General features: G+C 38.2%; 1 protein-coding gene across 2 annotated transcripts; it reads left to right on the forward strand.

The window, feature by feature from the left end:
* The first annotated feature begins 267 nt into the window (after positions 1-267).
* RGS13 (regulator of G protein signaling 13) lies at positions 268-17,379 on the forward strand. 2 transcript variants are annotated; one of them, XM_007420996.4, is made up of 5 exons: positions 268-674; positions 4,267-4,335; positions 7,320-7,381; positions 12,850-13,016; positions 14,553-17,379. In XM_007420996.4, exons 2-5 carry the CDS (start codon positions 4,271-4,273, stop codon positions 14,760-14,762), a joined length of 504 nt encoding a protein of 167 aa, XP_007421058.3. In that variant the 5' UTR covers positions 268-674; positions 4,267-4,270; the 3' UTR covers positions 14,763-17,379. The 2 variants fall into 2 exon arrangements, with proteins under 2 accessions (XP_007421058.3, XP_088009392.1); XM_088153266.1 differs by lacking the exon at positions 268-674 and adding an exon at positions 940-1,042.
* Positions 17,380-17,589: the final 210 nt, after the last annotated feature.

Below are 17,589 nucleotides of genomic sequence, written 5' to 3' on the forward strand. Positions count from 1 at the left end.
TATGCCCAAGAATTGCTTTTAAAATCTGCAAATATAAGAACTTCACAAAAAGCATATTTCAGTAATTGATCACATGTTATGGCTATTTCATTGTGGAAAGAATGTTGTTTACACCTATCTCTAGTTCCTCATCACTTTTCAGATGAGGGTTTGTAGTTGAAGAAGAGAAGTGTCTCTTGATAAGGAGCTGGAAACTTTTAGTCACAAAATGACAGCCTTATCTGTTGACTGCAGTCATTTTTCATAACCTCTTCCAAAAAAATTAATGCAGCTTCAGTCAATCACTAAAGATATCCTACAAGTGACAGAACAAACATCCTCTTATCAATGGATCTCTGAAGGCTGATGAAACTTTCTTTCTTTTTTTTTTTTCATAAAAAGAACTTCCCACTAACCACAAGCAAAGTTTGAATGTAAACGCTTGAAGATGACAATGCTCAATGATCTCCCAAAAGCAGAAGGGAAGTGCTTACTGCTTTCAGTAAGACCAAGAGGGACACATTAATACGATATACTGTTCTTTTCAAGAAGCAGATCCCCAATCCTGTATCCTCTGCAAGCAAAAGTCTACTAACCACGGTCTGATTTTGGCATACTTCTGATTTTAAACAGAAGCAAATAATTTCCTCAACCATCAAAATAAGTTCCTCCTCAAAACCTTGGAGGATATTGTGGTAAGTATGCAACTAGCCTATTCTTGATTGCCAAGAAATTTTTGAAACAGCTATTGTTCAAGGTTTCTGGTTATTCTCCATATAAATTCCGTGGAGCAGTCTAGAAGAGTAAGGGCAGTATCAGTTTAATAGGTTCTCCTCAGTTTGAAATATTTTACTGTTTCATGTGGCACCACCTATTTGTGCTTCTAATAAAAACATTCAGAAACCCATTAACCCAATTCTGAAAAAGAGGTGAATTTATGTGGCTTGTTTTACAGGGGGAAGGGAAAACTTACAAGACTGAGTGGGTTGATGAAAGGCAGAAAGGATGGGAATACCATTCATCTGACTTTTGGGAAACCATTTCTGTTCAACTACCGTCAATGGTAATTAATGAATATCTATCATTTGATTTCTTAATTCTTAGTTATTAACTCTGAATCAGTGGATATGAGCCATGTTCTGAAGGGTTCTAAGTCTTTCCCAGGCTAGAAGAAAACTGTGGGCTAAGATACATACAGTTACAACTAAGATAGATACACTGCAACTAAAATAGATACACCGTGTTTTGTAAATTGTATAATGCAAACTTGGTAAAGTAGAAAAATTAAGGTCATACAATAGTAAGATATTATATCTCTGAGACTAAAACATATAAGATAGCCCAATCCTGATTTTTTTTTGGAGGGGCGGGGGATAGAAATATGCTAAAGGCATGAGTCTTATTTGTGTGTATAGCTGAAATGCCCTGCTGCTGAAACAATTTTGGACAAAGAGTAAGTCTAACATAAATTTAATCACAGCTTTATCCATTTACTTTCCCTGTGAAAAAGTACCTATTTTTTTAAAAGGAAATATGTTAAGTTCATGCATACCTAGTTATATACCTTATTACAACTGAAATAATATTTCACAGTCACTGGAAGAGTCATTGACAATGTTGAAAGACTCAGAAAGGTTCACAATCTTGTCTTCATGGAAAAACGTATTCAGCAGATCAAATCACCCACTAGCCATCAAAAGATCAGAGAAATTACTATTTTTTAAATTGTTTCCATAGTTCAAATATGCAGGCAAAGATAATGGTGCTACATTCAGATCTCAACATATATTTTTAATATGTTTTATATATTAATGAAGATGTCCATGTGGAATGCAAAGGCAAAGATTAATTCAAAATTCACTTGCTCGTTTATTGTCACTGGCTTTGAACTATGTGATGATGATAATGATAATGATATCTGGAACATAATAATTGAACTTTAAATCAATACTGGCTTGATTGTTTATGCTTACATTAGAAATTTAAAATAAAATAATAAAAATATAAAATATAGTAAAAGAAGTACTATTGTTATAAAATTATTAAATAGAGTTGTCAGGTTTCTTGTCCATTCACTAATACATTTTAACCAACTCTTCTTCCAAAGAGCCAGGGATGAAATATATAATGAGTTAACCCCTAGTTCCATTTTTCATCCATACAACATCCCTTTGAAATGAATTAGGCTGAGAAGTAGCAAGTTCACCCATTATTCTTTATCTCTAAATAAGGATCTGGGTGCAAGTCTCCCTAACTGACAGCATCATTTACACCCAAAAGTACTAACATTTTACCCCCTACTTTGCATGCAAGTTTTGCCCAGGGAAACAGGAAGAAGTTCTGATAGTACTTCTGCTTTGTGTGCACAAGCCTCAACAACATTTAAAACTCACACACAATTGTGACTCCCCTCTACTCACTTGCAGCCTCCAGGGGGTGGGGGAGAAGACTCACAATTTGAGAATTCTTGCTTTATGGAATTCTGAACAGTGATGCAAAAGCAGGTAAACTTTCTTAAAATGATTTGAAAAACAGCAGAAGATTTTATAAAGTGCAGGGCACGCTTTTCAAAAAGCATGAAGCAATCCTTTGTTTAACAAACTCTAGATACCTAGCTGTTTCACAACTTTGTGAAGATTTGTGGCTCATTTTTGAGGAACCAAGAGGAACCAACCTCCATGCAGATATCTTTATTAGACAGACATACTTCTCATTTTAACTTCAGTGAAAGCTAACCTCTAGTGTGTCAGATAAAAACAAACAGGCATGGCTATAGAGAATGGCTAGAAGTCCTGAATTGTATGTTCCAGGGCTCTAGGCTTTCAGGAGAAATATTTTATGTATTTTCTTCCTTTATAACTTTGCTGATTGAGAAGGAAAGGCCACCGTATGGTAGTTAACCACCTCCCTGAAATCTGAAAGAGCCACTGAACTTGAGGAACCAATTACACTTTGCAGTCTGAGGTCAAGTAACAAATGACTTCCATAACCAGCCAAGTCAAGAAGCACAGGACCTCAACGCCAAGCAATTTATTTTGTAGGAGGTAAACTATTCCAGTTTCCTCTCCTTCTTCATGGCAGTAAATGTACAACAATAAATTAAATAACTGAAAATTTGTTGTAACTCAGAACACTCAGACTGTGCTACCCGATGCAGCTATTCCACTGTAGCTAACGATAAAACCAGTCCTGCAATTAAGACATTTTAGATATTCATTTTAAGGCAGTGTTTCTCAACCATGGCAGCTTTCAGATATGTAGACTTCAACTCCCAGAAGTCCCCAGATGTGTGGACTTGTGAGAGTTAAAGTCCACACCTCTGAAAGCTGCCAAGATTGAGAAACACTGCTTTAAGGAGTACATTCCCAATAATCTAGAAACCACAGATATATACCCAAATGTATATTACAGAGGTATACCCACAGAGGTATACCCAATCACATCTAAAGCCCCCTGTTCCCAGGATAACTGACTATATTAGTTCTTCACACCTCAGCTTCGTCTGCATAGATCCTCTGATTGTATGTAGTAAACATTGTCAGAGGATATAGGAAAGCATTGTCAGAGGAGTCCACACAGGGGCAGCAAAGATGCTGCTTTCCTCTTGAATGGCTTCTCCAAGAAGAGAATGACAGAGAACAATCCTACTCACTTTACTTCCAAAAGTTCTATTACCTTTGGTACATTTTAACTACCAGAAACATGGGCACAGGAGTGCACTATAATAAGAAAAGATACCTGGATGTTGATGATGATGATGATGATGATGATGGTGATATGCATGGTGCTCCCTGATGCAGATCTACTAAAAAGTGAACTGGCATCAGGGAGCTTACAATCTAAAATTCAACAGGGAAAGCAGAAGAAAAAGAGGGAAACTGAGGCATGTTATAGGGACATGCTAGATCTTAGGTTCAGTTAGATATGGAAATTTGAGACTTAAGGCCAAGGCTTCATGGAACAGAGGGGTTATGAGGAACTTAGAAAAGGTTTCATCACACAGATATTCTGGGAAACTGCCCCAGGGATAGGAGACAAGGGAGAAGGGTATAAGCTTGCAAGGATTGAAAGATAGCTAATAATCAGGATATTAGCTCAACTCATACATAATCAGCTCAAGGTAAGCTCCGATAAGACCAGAACTGGTTTGTTTTGTCTGGAAGATGACCTAAAGTTGCATCAATACGTAAGCATTACCATGCATATATTTGTTTATACATTATGGGCCTGCATCTTACCAATATCCCTTGACCAGAATGCTTAAATATATTTGTTTTCTTCATCCAGGATTATGAATCGCAGCATCTGTTGGCTGTGCAATTTGTTCAGAGATGGCACAAATACAGTCATTTCCAAGTAAGTACAAACCAATCCACAAGGAGGTTTATTTACAGAACAAAGGGTAAAGGAGTAGACTAGGAATGCTCAGTTTTCCAAGAGTGAGCTTCACATGCTACTTGTCCTACCCATATTTATATAAAACTTTTGGAAGCAAATAACAATGGAAGGAGAAGGAGAAAATGTTGGGCCAAATCCTATATGGGGACCCAGTCAAGATTCAGAGTGTGATTTAGTGGTACATGGTTCCTTTGTTTTAAATGGAAATATTTTAAACACAAATGCCATTGATAGGACAGACAGCTTTCCTTGCAGAGAGCCAATATGATGTGGTGATTAAAACATCTAGAACAGAAGAGAGTTAGGACCAAATCTTTTAGCCATGAAGGTCATTGATGACCTTGATTTTTTTCTCAGCCTAACCCAACCTTCACTGAAGAATATAAAAATAAGATGTATATGCACAAGCATGTATAAAGCCTTAACTTTTTTGAGAAAAGACAAGCCAGAAATGGACAAACATGGGAAATCTCCAGTCTCCTGGTCAGATAGGCCTACTTTAGCCACCACATTTAGAGCTCATAGCCTGATGAATTCATTGTTTATATATTTTCTGACCCCAAACCATTAGCAAAATAGAAATTCTGTCATTTAGACATGAAACCAGATGAATATACTTCCTACAAGCTTCTGGAGTAAGGCCTGAGATGCCAGGTAAAAAGTAGTGGATAAAATTAGGCTGAGCTCATTGTTATCATGGATCTGTTGTCTCATTCAGAGAATTCAGTGACATGCTCAGCAGTTATGAAAGGGCCGCTGACATTCAAGTTGAATTCAGTTGTGTATGTCCACTGATAGAACAGCATCCTTCCATGTATTGCTTCCCCAGTCCCATTCATAACCCTCCATGCTTTCACTTTAATCTGATCTGGAGTGTTTGGGAATACAACAGATTTGGGGAGAGACTGGATACATAGGGATGGAAAGTTTCATTGGGTAAATGGGGATCCATCTATACTAGACACACACACACACACACACACACATACACACACACGAGGCAGGGCTTTGATTGTACAGCTGTGACTGTCAAGCTTTCTTTGCTCATCTGCCCTGCAGACACTGCTCAGTGTGGTCTGTAGTTCTAAGTCAGTCTAAGGTGGAATTTTAAAAATGTACTCTCATTAGTATCAATCTATATTGGGCATTCAAGGATAAAGAAAGTAATTATTCCCCCACCAGCTATGAAACACAAAGGCCATTTGTTTTGTTGTGGGTTTTTTGTCATATGACAAATGTAGGAGTTCCTGGGACTTTGGACCACAGACCACATGGCTTGAATCATTTGACCTAACAGTTTACACTCTCTTCCCCATTCTTTTTTCCCTTTGGTTAATGTTTTGCCTGATGAATTCTGGACAATTAGAAAGCTTGCACACCTTTTAATGCTATTTTGATTGGTCCTAAATAGAAGTTCTGGGTGCTGAACAAATATAACCCAGATTACATTGTCATCAAAGATTGCCTCATTGATTGTTAACAAATGATTACAGGCCCAGGGGTGCTACTAGCATAACACATAGACAGACAGACAGACAGACACATACATACACATCTATTCATGTATTCCAATGAAAATAATGAAGGCGATTAGAAACTAACAAGCCTATAAAACCCTACAAAACAGCTGGGCTGGGCTATAATGAGGCAGGTTTATGAATCTTTTATTTGGTTTCAACATCCAGAGGCCTATTTTACTTTTAATCAAGAATGGATTATAGCTAAGCTTTAAAATAATGAAGTTGCTTTGGTGAGTGTTTGGGAGGTGATATCAGGCCAAAGGAGCAGATGAAAACAAATACCTCTGATTTGCTGTTTGAATCCCAGCACAAGGCAGTCTACGAGAACTAATCCCTTCAATTTCTTTAATGCCAGACATTCAGTTACTTCACTCCCCAGTTATGAACAGCAGAAATCCAAAATGACCCATTCCTTTCAATAATTACGAGAATAAATTACTTCGTAGTACTTTGTAACATAATATAACATATTAATTATAATGGTTCTATTTAGTTATTTTTGTACTACTCTTCCTTTCAGTAGTATCTTTCTAATGTAATTTCTGATGTAATGTCTGCAATCCTACTTAACTAAGAGTAGGTCCCAATCAATTCGGTGGAACTATTTTTAAAGTACATGTTGATTGGGTTGTTTACTGGTTATTTCCAAGTGCACCTGTTGAGAAAGAATGAGTAAATATACAGTTTAAAAATCGGGTAAGATTTCCATTACAAAGGAAAATTGTAACTACATAGGAAAATTTCAAGTTCTGAACAAAGAAGGCCTAAGTAAAATAGGTCCTAATGTTGCAGTAAGTGCAGTGGCACTTGAAGATATTTTTAGTGCCAGTGTTGATTGATGATGTCATTCGTTCATTCATTCATTCATTTTACAGATGGACAGAATGCCTTTAAGAATAAAAACATCTTCAAGGCAACTTCCAAAACAAAATGCAAATAATGCTCAGCCTTAATACTGGAACTGGAGGCTCCATCAAGGACACACACAGATATAAAAATTGCTTTCTTAGGGATTCCATCTCTGGAGAGCAAAACAGTTAAACTTTTCTCTATCTGCTTCTAGCCATCTAGCTTTTATCCAGATTTCTGCTGGTCTATGCTTTCTTGATAGGCAGCCCTACATGTGGTAATATTACAACTGTTTTAATTATTTTAGGTGAATCATTTAAATTATCTGAAAATACAGATATGTTGTGAGACCTAAGAAGTATCCTTTAAAGGTAGCATTGTTTTCCCTCTCCCCTTAGCTTGGTCCGAAAATAACTAGGAATCAAATTTAGGGAGTATTTATGGATGCTCAGCAAAACATGAGGACAGATCTTCAATGTCCTTAGTCTCAGATTTTATAAAAGGTAGTTATAAAAATATTGTTATTGGCTACTCTAACCTTGTGTTTTCTCTCCCTGCTCCTGCTTCTCAAAGAATAAGTCTGGAAGAAGTACTGCTGTGGTCTCAGTCTTTTGAAAAGCTAATGGCTACTAAATGTGAGTTAATACATCATTATTGATCAGAACAGTAAGATGGTATGGGAATAGGTAAAGGGTACCTATGGCACAGGACTTATTCAAATACCCAATTTAGCATGCTGTCTTCCAGTCTATGAGGCACCATGAAGTATGCCAACATAAAGTTGCTCCCTCTATATAGCTGATGTCAACTCTGTCTCATTCACAAAGTTAGTGAGTAGTGCTCTCCTAGTAGTTTACTGCAGGGGAAATTAAAGTGCAACAATTGGTGGATTTCCCAGGCAGTGATCCACCAATCACTGTGCCTAAAGTGGGGTGGAGTAGGCTGGACTGGGCTGGGCTGGTAGAGGAGACAAGTTCTGACAAATGACTAGAAGGGTGGGTTTAGCCATCTTTCCAAATCTGACTGGGAAGGTCCCAGTAAAGCAGGACAGGAATGTCCAGAGTGCCTTTTTTCCTATTTTGTTATGGTTTGTTATGGAAGGCAGAAACTTACCAGCTGGTCAGACTAAGGGGTATCAGAAGGTTCAACCTGACTAAAGGCAACCCAACATAATTATCTTTTACTGGGAAATTCGTACAAATGGAGCCCTGCCAAGGACATTTCAGATTATTCCTCTTCCCAGTTGGTAACATACTTTCACACCCAATCTGTCAAAAATGTAAGTGTTCCCCACAGAAAATGATCTTGTTATTGCAAATATCATTGCTTCCAGTAAAAAGAACACTTGCAAACTTTTAAAAAAGGAATGTAACTTAAAAAAAAAAGTCTGCATTGATGTTTACAGAATTTAGCTTACTTCATATATAAATCTCCAACTCAACAGAAAATGTGGAATCCTTGGTGCTTTCTGAGCTTCATTATTTGCTTGCAGATGTTTCATTACCCAAGTAGGTAACATCATCAGTGCTACTGAGTGTGTCTATTGAAAAGCAACTCACACTAACCAAGTGCTCCATTACCAAAGTAACAACCTCACCTCCCACAAGAGGAGCTGTGTAAGAACATTATTCAGATGAGTACAAACACACTGCTGCAACCCAGAACACCAGAAAGAGGAAACAGACCACCTATACATCTTCCAACAAAATGGATACCTGCACAACTTTATCAAAAAGTTCCTGACCACTCAACCCATTACAGCACAACCAACACAAGCTATGAAAAGGATGGAGAGCCAGTCTGGTGTTGTGATTAAGGCATCAGGCTAGAAACTGAGAGACTGTGAATTCTAGTCCTGCCTTAAACACAAAGCCAGCTGGGTGACCTTGGGCCAGTCACTTTCTCTCAGCCCTAGGAAGGAGGCAAGGGCAAACCACTTCTGAAAAACTTTGCCAAGAAAATTGCAAAATGTCCAGACAGTCTCCAAGAACTGGACATGATTGAATGGATTAAAAAAGAAATAAAAGGATGACACTACCATACATCAAAAACTTCTCAGAAACAACCAATAGACTATTACAACTGCATGGCAACTCTGTAGCACACAAACCAACTAAAGCCCTCCAAAACATCTTAAGGAAGCCAAAAGATCCAGTAGCCCAAGAAGAAAAAACAGGAGTCATCTACAACATACAGTATAAGCATTGTAACAGCCACTATGTAGGACAGACGGGCAGAAGACTAGCAGAGCACATCCATGAACACCAACTAGCAGTCAGAAGACATGATGAAAACTCCTTAATCTCACAAAACATGGACAGAGTCAACCATAGTTTAAACTGGGAAACTGAGTGTCCTAGACCAAGCTAAATCCAAAAATGCTAGGGAATTCCTGGAAGCCTGGCATTCAGACAAATCAGCCATCAATAGACACATAGAGATAAACCACATTTACACACCATTCAAAAGAGCCAATAAAAGAGCTAAGAGGGAAACAAAAAGATCACAAATTCTCTCCAGCAGTCAACACTCAGATAAGCAGGATTAACACCAGACAAACAATCAAGCAGAAAGCAATACCCTAATTGAGGAACTATTGAAGAAGGAGAAAACCACACCCCCAGGTCAACCTACTGTATATAAACAGGGAGCAAACCCCACACTCACTAGCACTGATGTTACCTAGTTGGGTAATGAAACATCTGCAAGCAAACAACCAAGCTCAGATTACACCAAGAACTCCACAGTTCAACCCTGAGCTACATATATCCTCTTCTATTGGCATCAACAGAAAATGCAATCCTAATTTGGTGAAAAACATCCCCAAATTGCTCTTTATGGTATTGTGTGGGAAGAGGCAAATTTCAATAAATGGCTGGAGCAGCAAGTTTAACCATCTGTCAAAACCTGATTTTTTGGATGTGTGGGGGATTTCTGCTTTTCCTGCTTTACTGAGAAGATCCCATACATCCCGCTGATCAGAAGGATCATGCATTGGAACCTCCACCCACCCCACAGATTATCCATTATTATCTCTCTTACACATTCCCTTTCTCACCCCATCACTGGCATGTTCTCTCACTTATTTCTCTCTCATGTTGGCTCACATTCTTTTGCTCACTCTGCCAGTCTGTTTCCCCTTTGCTCCATCACTCACCCTATTACCCATTCACTCTGAATTTGTCCCTTTTTTTCACTTTCACACTCTTAACTGCTCATTCCTCATCTAAAAACAGATGCTGGGGAGGTTCTTGACAGGCACTGGCAGTGTCAGACTTCATCCCACAGGCAGGACTAAGCCACTTAGGCAAGCTCACAAGACATCCAAGAACTTCTTGAATATTTATTGAAGCCATAAGAAGAGAATTTCAGCAACTGCTGTTTTTCAAGAAAACAGCCTCTTGCACATTTCACGTGTTCATGTGTAAGAGACTACTTGGCCCTGCTTTTGAGCAGACTGGCTCATTTCCTTGTGTCCTTTGGCTTTTCCTGACTGATGCACTGTATCAGGTGCCAGGGTTTTGTTCAGAGAACCTCTGCTGAAGTCAAAATGCCTATGGAGGGATGTCAGTGGTGACCAGAAGGTAGACAGGATGCCTACAGGATCTAGGCTAATCCATCAACACCACAACTGCCACCAAAGCATCACAAATATACCAAGGACTGAGCTGGAAGAAAATGGAGAACACTATATAAGGTCAGATCAGATAAATGCAAAGTTAGGTGGCCTCACTAATAGGTAGGGGATGAGATGAAGGCTGCATGGACACACCCTTAAATAATTGTTAGCGAAACATCTTTAAGAGTTATGAGGATGAGCCCTAAGGCAGAAGGGCCATGTCAGATTAACCCACTTGTGAGCAACCTAGACTGTCATCAGGACATTTTTCAGAGTTCTAGATCAGGCTTCTATATAGTGATTTCTGCATTATGTATTAGTACTAATAGTACTAATAGTTTATGTTCCAGCTCTACCATTGGTGTTTACAAAAAAGATTCAGTAAACCAGACTACTAACGTCATTTGAGACATGGTGGATGACCAGATGAGAAAATCTGTTTAGAAAGGGCCTCTTAGCTGGGAAATGCTCTTCCCAGAAAAGCTAATCTAATTCCCACCTGAATGTCCTTCAGCCACCAGACAAAACACTGTTTTTTTCCCCAAGTATTTTAAATAATGATATGGTTTATGTTATTTTAACTCGGTAAATTATTATTTCTCTCCCCTTTCAGAAAAAAATACAATTTAATTCTACCAGAGCCTTTTTCCTTTGCTTTCTGCTCTAAAGTGATTTGATAAATATTCTATTTTCTAGTGATAGTAGATCAGTTAACCAGATGTCTGTCTATCTATATCTATCTATCATCTATCATCATTTATCTACTATCTATCTATCACCTAAAGCATTTATTCAGTGAATAAATAACTCCACTGAAGCAAACAATAAAAACATGTGCCAAAAAATTATCTGGTCAGATGATACTTCCAGATGACCTTCCAGCTTCATAAAAGGGTAACTTGACATTCTTCTTTTCTGTGCTAAAATTCACTGGAGAAATAGAAAACAAGGTTGTTGTTTTTCTCCAAGAAATCTATAGCAGAGAAAAGCAGAGAAAATGTGAGGAACCACACCTCTCTACCAGAAAATAGCATGATAGTGGACAAGTACATATAAGTGCAATGAGATGGGAGAATTGTCATCTAAACTCTCAAGAATAAACAAGTAAAAGCTAAACATTTGACCTGTAGTGGTACTATAGAAGTGCCCAAGAATTAGACTTTATGATGGTGAATGTGCTGAGTTTTCCTTTTTCATCCATGCTATTTATATAAATAGGCCCCCTGAAGATGGTGGACTTAGCTTCTATCAGCCTACCTACCACAGATGTGCATGGATGCACTCACCCAGAAGCCCAGCTTGTCCCCATCTGTTCATGCATGGTGACACATTTCTTGCCCATCCAGTCTCACAGTCAACACAGGGACCAGGGCTATACCACATGCCTTGTCAACTTGTAGGCATCAACATACCTCCCTCCATGTACTTGAGGAAATATCCTGGGATAACCACTCATTGTGTGCCACTGCCACACCCTCTGGGGCAGTACCTGGAGCATTCCCACAGACACAGAAGGAAAGGGAGACAACCTTATCAATTTGGTCCTCGATGTAGATTGTCCGGTGCTTGCCAAGAAGCAGAATTCCACCTCCTGTGTTTCCAGAGTATTCCACTTCTGCCACTAATTTGTAATAGAATTGTTTAGGGGTACATTTGAACCAAAGACCAGGACACTGGAACACAAATTGGTTTATTCCACTGTAGAGCACTGGAGGCAAAGATAGGCCTAGGCAGTCCCTCATTATAGACATGTGATTGGATACAGCAGCCAGGTGTTTCATTGGATATAACGCATCATTTGTATAGTGAGGTCATTATGGTGTAACTATGAGATAATGGGGCATAATAATAAAGACAATGGGGTTTTGAAAGAAAAAGAGGCAGTATTTCATGAACAGAGTTTCTTTCTAGGGAATTACTTTCTTTTGCTTTCCCAGAGCAATGCTTGCTTCCCAATATCTTTTGCCACTTCATCAGGATTCCTTGACCTTATAAATGTTTTATGGCTAAGCTGACAGTGCAGTTTTCCTGGGAAAGTGTTTTTGTAATGGGCTAGTTGTCCAACTTGACTCCATATAGCTGAACCAGTGGTTTGTTCTCCCTGGGAAGATGCATTTGGATTAGGAGCTTTTAGTTTTACACCCCAAAATCTCCTACACTACTAGGAGAATAGAATATGTTAATGGATAGAACAGCTGGGAGTTGTAGACTATAGTGTCACAGGTCCTTGAGAATGAGAATGGTGAGAAAGATGAAAAAGAAATATCTCATTGAATATTCCCTTAACTACATATTATGGTAGATGGGAGGAGGAAAGTAATACACAGTTATCTGCTGAGGTAACTTTCACATCCAGTTCCAATTTCAGAGCCTCAGAAAAGGATCCCTCATAGGACATCTCATACTGAGATTAAAACATAACTGATATCATAATTACTCTTAATATGGTTTGCAAATCAACATTTGACCCCATATCATTTTCAGATGGGCCAATCGTCTACAAATCCTACCTGAAGACAGAATATAGTGATGAGAACATGGAATTCTGGTTGGCTTGTGAAAGGTATAAGAAGATTTTATCACAGAGGAAAAGAATTTCAGAGGCACAGAAACTTTTCAAGGAATATATCCAACCCCAGGCCCCAAAAGAGGTAAATTAATAAATTGGATTGGAATACAATACCATTTCTCTTGTTTTGCAGAGAAACATGGGGATGCTCTCACAGATGTTGAGCACTGTAAATAATTTCTCCTAGTGGACACCTTGCATTGCAGACTGAAACCTCACCAATTGGTTTGGCATAATGAATAAGATTTTTCTTTTTTTTACTAATGAGAAATACCTCATTTCTTCCAAATATATCTCAACATAAGGCTACACAAGCAGGTGGCTAGAAGAGAGAAGACATGTCTCTAGAAGTTTACCTTTATAAATAAATACATTATAAATAAATGTATAATGAATTCATGGTACATTAAATATTACAGTTGTTTCACATTTATTTAGGTGGCCTAATGTTCAGTTCAAAAAACAAACATACCTGCTATGTGCACTTCTCCATACTTATTATCCTTCTGATCCTTTTCCAACTTTCATTGGAATACTAAAATTATTTGAATTATTAGAGAGGATAAAACAAGCCTGCTGGGTCCAGCTAAGGATCTCATTAGTCCATCAATTGGTTTCTCAGAGACGCAACTCAAATGCAGCCCAGGAAGCACATGAGCAGGTTGACATGTGAAAGACATTTCCCACTGCAGTATCTTGATATTCAGAGATGTAGTGTCTCTGTTCCTCTGTGGATTCGTCTAATTCTCTTTTAAAATTATCTAAGTTATTGGTCATCAACACAACTTCTGCTACCAAATGTCATGGTAGAAGTCTTCATTGTGTTTAAATATAGATTTCAAATATGGGTCTCCATTATGGCACACCAAACAGCATCAAATGTATTGATGAAGTCAATCAGGGGTGACTTGGTCATCTGTGACAAAACATTCACAGGATGAAATAAAATTTCAGGTCACATCCATCTCTATTTTTTCCTGTTATATAAAAAGGTCTTCAAAAATAACAAAATTACAAATATGAAAGAATGGCAATGATATCTCCGTATCATTTTATGTTTCTACACTTCCTTTTATTTATTTAGCCACTTATTTATCAGATTTATATTCCATTGTTCCTTCAGGAGCTCATGTCAGCATACACAGAACCTCTTCCTCCCATTTTTTTCTTACACCAACTACTCTGTGAGATAGGTTGGGCTGTCAGTAGCTGGCTTGAAGTCACCCAGTGAGCTTCTGTGACATTTACAGTGGCATTTTAACCAGCATTGTAACCCCTACACCATACTGGCTCTAGTATCTGTTGGCCTTTGATAAAGCAGTGGGCCAGACCTTTAGGTCCGAGCCCATCCTGAAATGATTTTGAATTGGAATATGTTTGGTTTGGCTTCAGTTATTCTGTATTTTGATGGTTTGTGTGTTTTTCTATTGGTTTCTCTGTTTATTTGGGTATGTCTGCCCAACTTGCAAATAACCACCCTGGTGTCGTGACAGTTTCAAGATTTCCATCTTTCTTGATGCCAGTGTTTGTACCTTCTTCAACATCTTACTCTGTCCAGCTTTTTGCCTTCTGGCTATCCTTGAAAAAGTAAAATAAAAACTACTTTCCTTTTTTTCAGATTAATATTGACAGTCCAGTAAGAGAAGGTATTACCATGAAGATTCAGGAACCAACTCAGTCTTGTTTTGATGAAGCTCAGAAAATTGTTTATCTGCATATGGAAAGAGACTCATATCCCAGGTTTCTTAGCTCAGAAATCTACCAAAGCCTTATCTTTACTCTTTCAGCCCAACAAAAATCACCGGTATGTCTCAAAGAGAAAAAGTGAGAGCTTTATTTTGAGCTTCAAAGATCAGATAAAATCAAGCATGGCACTTTCTTAATGAGTTACACTTCCCATCGTTCTCGGCTAGCATGGCAACATCTTCCCCAGTTTAGTGCCCTGTGAGTTGTAGTGCAATACATCTGGAGGGTCTCAGTTTGGGGAAGAATGCACTAAAAGAACACACTTAGAAAGTATAAATATTTTGACATGACCATTATTTTCCTGTTTTAACTTGGCATGGGAAAGTTTATAGGGAATGGAACTAGAAATTACAAATTTAAAAAGACGTCAGCCAAAGCTTTAGTATTGTCTGGATAATGGAATCATCACAATGTCAGAGGCTGATGTGGTTGGGTTAACCAAGTTCTCTTACTCAGATCAGAACTTCTAAGACTTAGCAACTTCTTGATCTAATGCTCCTCTGTAGCACTTCCTGCCTTCTGCAAGCTACAGCATCAACGGTCAGAAACTCTATCAACACTCAACCAGCCATCCAGCTATTAAGCCATTCAGCCTCCCTTAAACAATTCAAGGAAGACTCCTGGAGTTCACCCTCACTGTGCAAAAGTCACAGCAAGCAAGATAAAGTATGAGTAAATTCATAATGATCTATTAAGGACAATCTGTATTTATAATGTTATAAAAAAACCTATATTTATAATGCTGGTATTACTATATGTTAAAATTTACTATTTTATTTTGAATAGCATGCTCTTAAAGTTTTGTTCACCCCCCTCCAAGAGAAGTGTAGTTATTAGGTGGTTTAGAAAGATATCAAATTAAAGTGTTTCAAAACTTAATTATGTAACTGTAATTAAAACCTAATTGTTTCAAAGCAGACAAGCAGACACTAAACACAAACCCACTGAAAGTTAACAGTGAAGTGAATATGAATATAAGGGAATAAGTAAATATATGAAGTGCATGAATGTAAATGAAAGGGGGGATCATTTGAAAGGTACTTGAATTATTTTTATCTTACAATATTTATATTTAATAGAGTACAAATGAATAATCCAATAAAAGTTGGATGTTATTAACGTATTAATAATAACTGTTATTAATAGTAAAATTATCTTATTTATTAGCTTATCTGAGGGACCACCTCTCCCCAATTATGTCTAGCTGTCCCATCAGGTTTGGTAGGAGAGGCATGTTCCAGGTTCTGTCTACAGTATTAGGGAGTGTATTTAATAAAATTACCATTTAAAAAAATACAGTATTAGAGAGTGCTATCTGATGGGGCCCAGGAAGAAAGCCTCGTCTGTCATGGTGCCCGTCCTTTGAAACATCATTGTCAGGCCTAGCCCAAGAACAACAATAAAACAGTCCAGTTGAGTTAAGCTCCTTTATTTGCTTACACCTTATAGACAGAATCTTGCCAGACTAAATCTACGCTACTGCAACTAGTGGACATACCCTGGGAGATTCTAGGGAGTGGCTATCCTGAACCTCTTATGCTTCCCACACTCCCCCTGAAGACTGTGTTGTCTTTTGTCTCTTTTCCCTTCCTGGAATGCACCCCCTCCTTCCTGATAGCCCTGCTCTCTGTTGCTATCCCCCACATCCTCTTCCTCTTCGTAGATACATTCCATCACAATCACCCCTCCAGGGATTAGATTGGCCCTAACTTTGCTGGCCTTTTGCAAGACCCTAAAGACATGTTTTTGTCACTGAGCTTGGGGATCTAGATGTGTAGCAGAGCCCGGGCAATGGTAATGTTGATTTGTTGTGGTGGTTTAGTTTTTATGTCAGCTACTGGTTATATATGTGTTGTTTTTATTGTTTTGTGGAGTTTTTCACTGTTGCTAGCTGCCCAGTGTCAAGATTCTGAGACGGGCAGCCATATAAATTGAATAAATAAATAACCACATTTTATTGGAGAGGTTAACAGAAGGCAAGGTGGCTATATAATATCATTGATGACTCAAGCAGGAGCTTACAAAAACTCAAACAAGCAGTTAATGAAAGACAGTCCTGGAGAAATTGCATCCATCAGGTCATGAAGTGACTAAACAATTGTACAACAAAATTAATGAGCTCTGCCTACATTTTTTCCATCCACTTTTCATTCTGGCTATGCCCACTTCTGGGATGATGATTTGACAGAGCTCAAAGTATGTGCAGCCCTGATCTCATCCTTTACAGGATGAGATGATCAGATTTTACACTGATGCTTTATCTAGAATAGTTGATACCACAGTACTCGTGTTAGGGTTGGATGGCAAGACCGTTTTAGGAATGTAAGAGGCCAGAGTTCAATAAGAGCCTCATATTGTGGGGAAGAGATAGTAGAACGTACATTCTTTTCATTGCACTTTGTGTAAATGAGACTTGTTTTGTGCCACTAATATTATTGACCAATCAATGGGAGTATTGGAGGGGGGAGGCATAAGACTGAAATTAAACTTTTTAATCAATGAACTTTACTGCTTTGAAAGAAAAGTTTTGATTCATGATATCATTCAATGTATTGTTCAGACACTGGAAAGAGACCCTCAGCTCGTGAGGCCTGGGGTTACAGTCTCCCTCGGAGAGGCCCCAGGGTGAGGTAGAAGACATACATCCATTTATTTTTCATGTATTTATTTATTACATTAATTTGTATGATTACTCTTTTGTGATCACTTCAATGCAGAATACTAGACAATGCATGATTTAGAAAAATTGGGAGAAGTCAGTAGGTAATGCTTGTGTGGACTTTATTAAAAGTACTGGGCCACCAAATATATATTCATGTAAAGCAAGATGTATCTTAATAACAATAGGTTACCACAAACTCTGTGTGCATATGTAAGTTATTGGCTCTATGGGGTGAGAGGGAGGAGAT

Source organism: Python bivittatus, unplaced genomic scaffold (genome assembly GCF_059951505.1).
Source record: "Python bivittatus isolate LINGU-HERP-01145 unplaced genomic scaffold, Pbiv_v1 ctg000700_np1212, whole genome shotgun sequence".
NCBI lineage: Eukaryota > Metazoa > Chordata > Lepidosauria > Squamata > Pythonidae > Python > Python bivittatus.

Coding starts and splice junctions, on each gene's coding strand:
- RGS13 (XM_088153266.1), top strand. CDS start 969: ATGAAAGGCAGAAAGGATGGGAATACCATTCATCTGACTTTTGGGAAA. Junction 1,043..4,266: donor CTGTTCAACTACCGTCAATG/GTAATTAATGAA, acceptor TTCTTCATCCAG/GATTATGAATCGCAGCATCT. Junction 4,336..7,319: donor ACAAATACAGTCATTTCCAA/GTAAGTACAAAC, acceptor TGCTTCTCAAAG/AATAAGTCTGGAAGAAGTAC.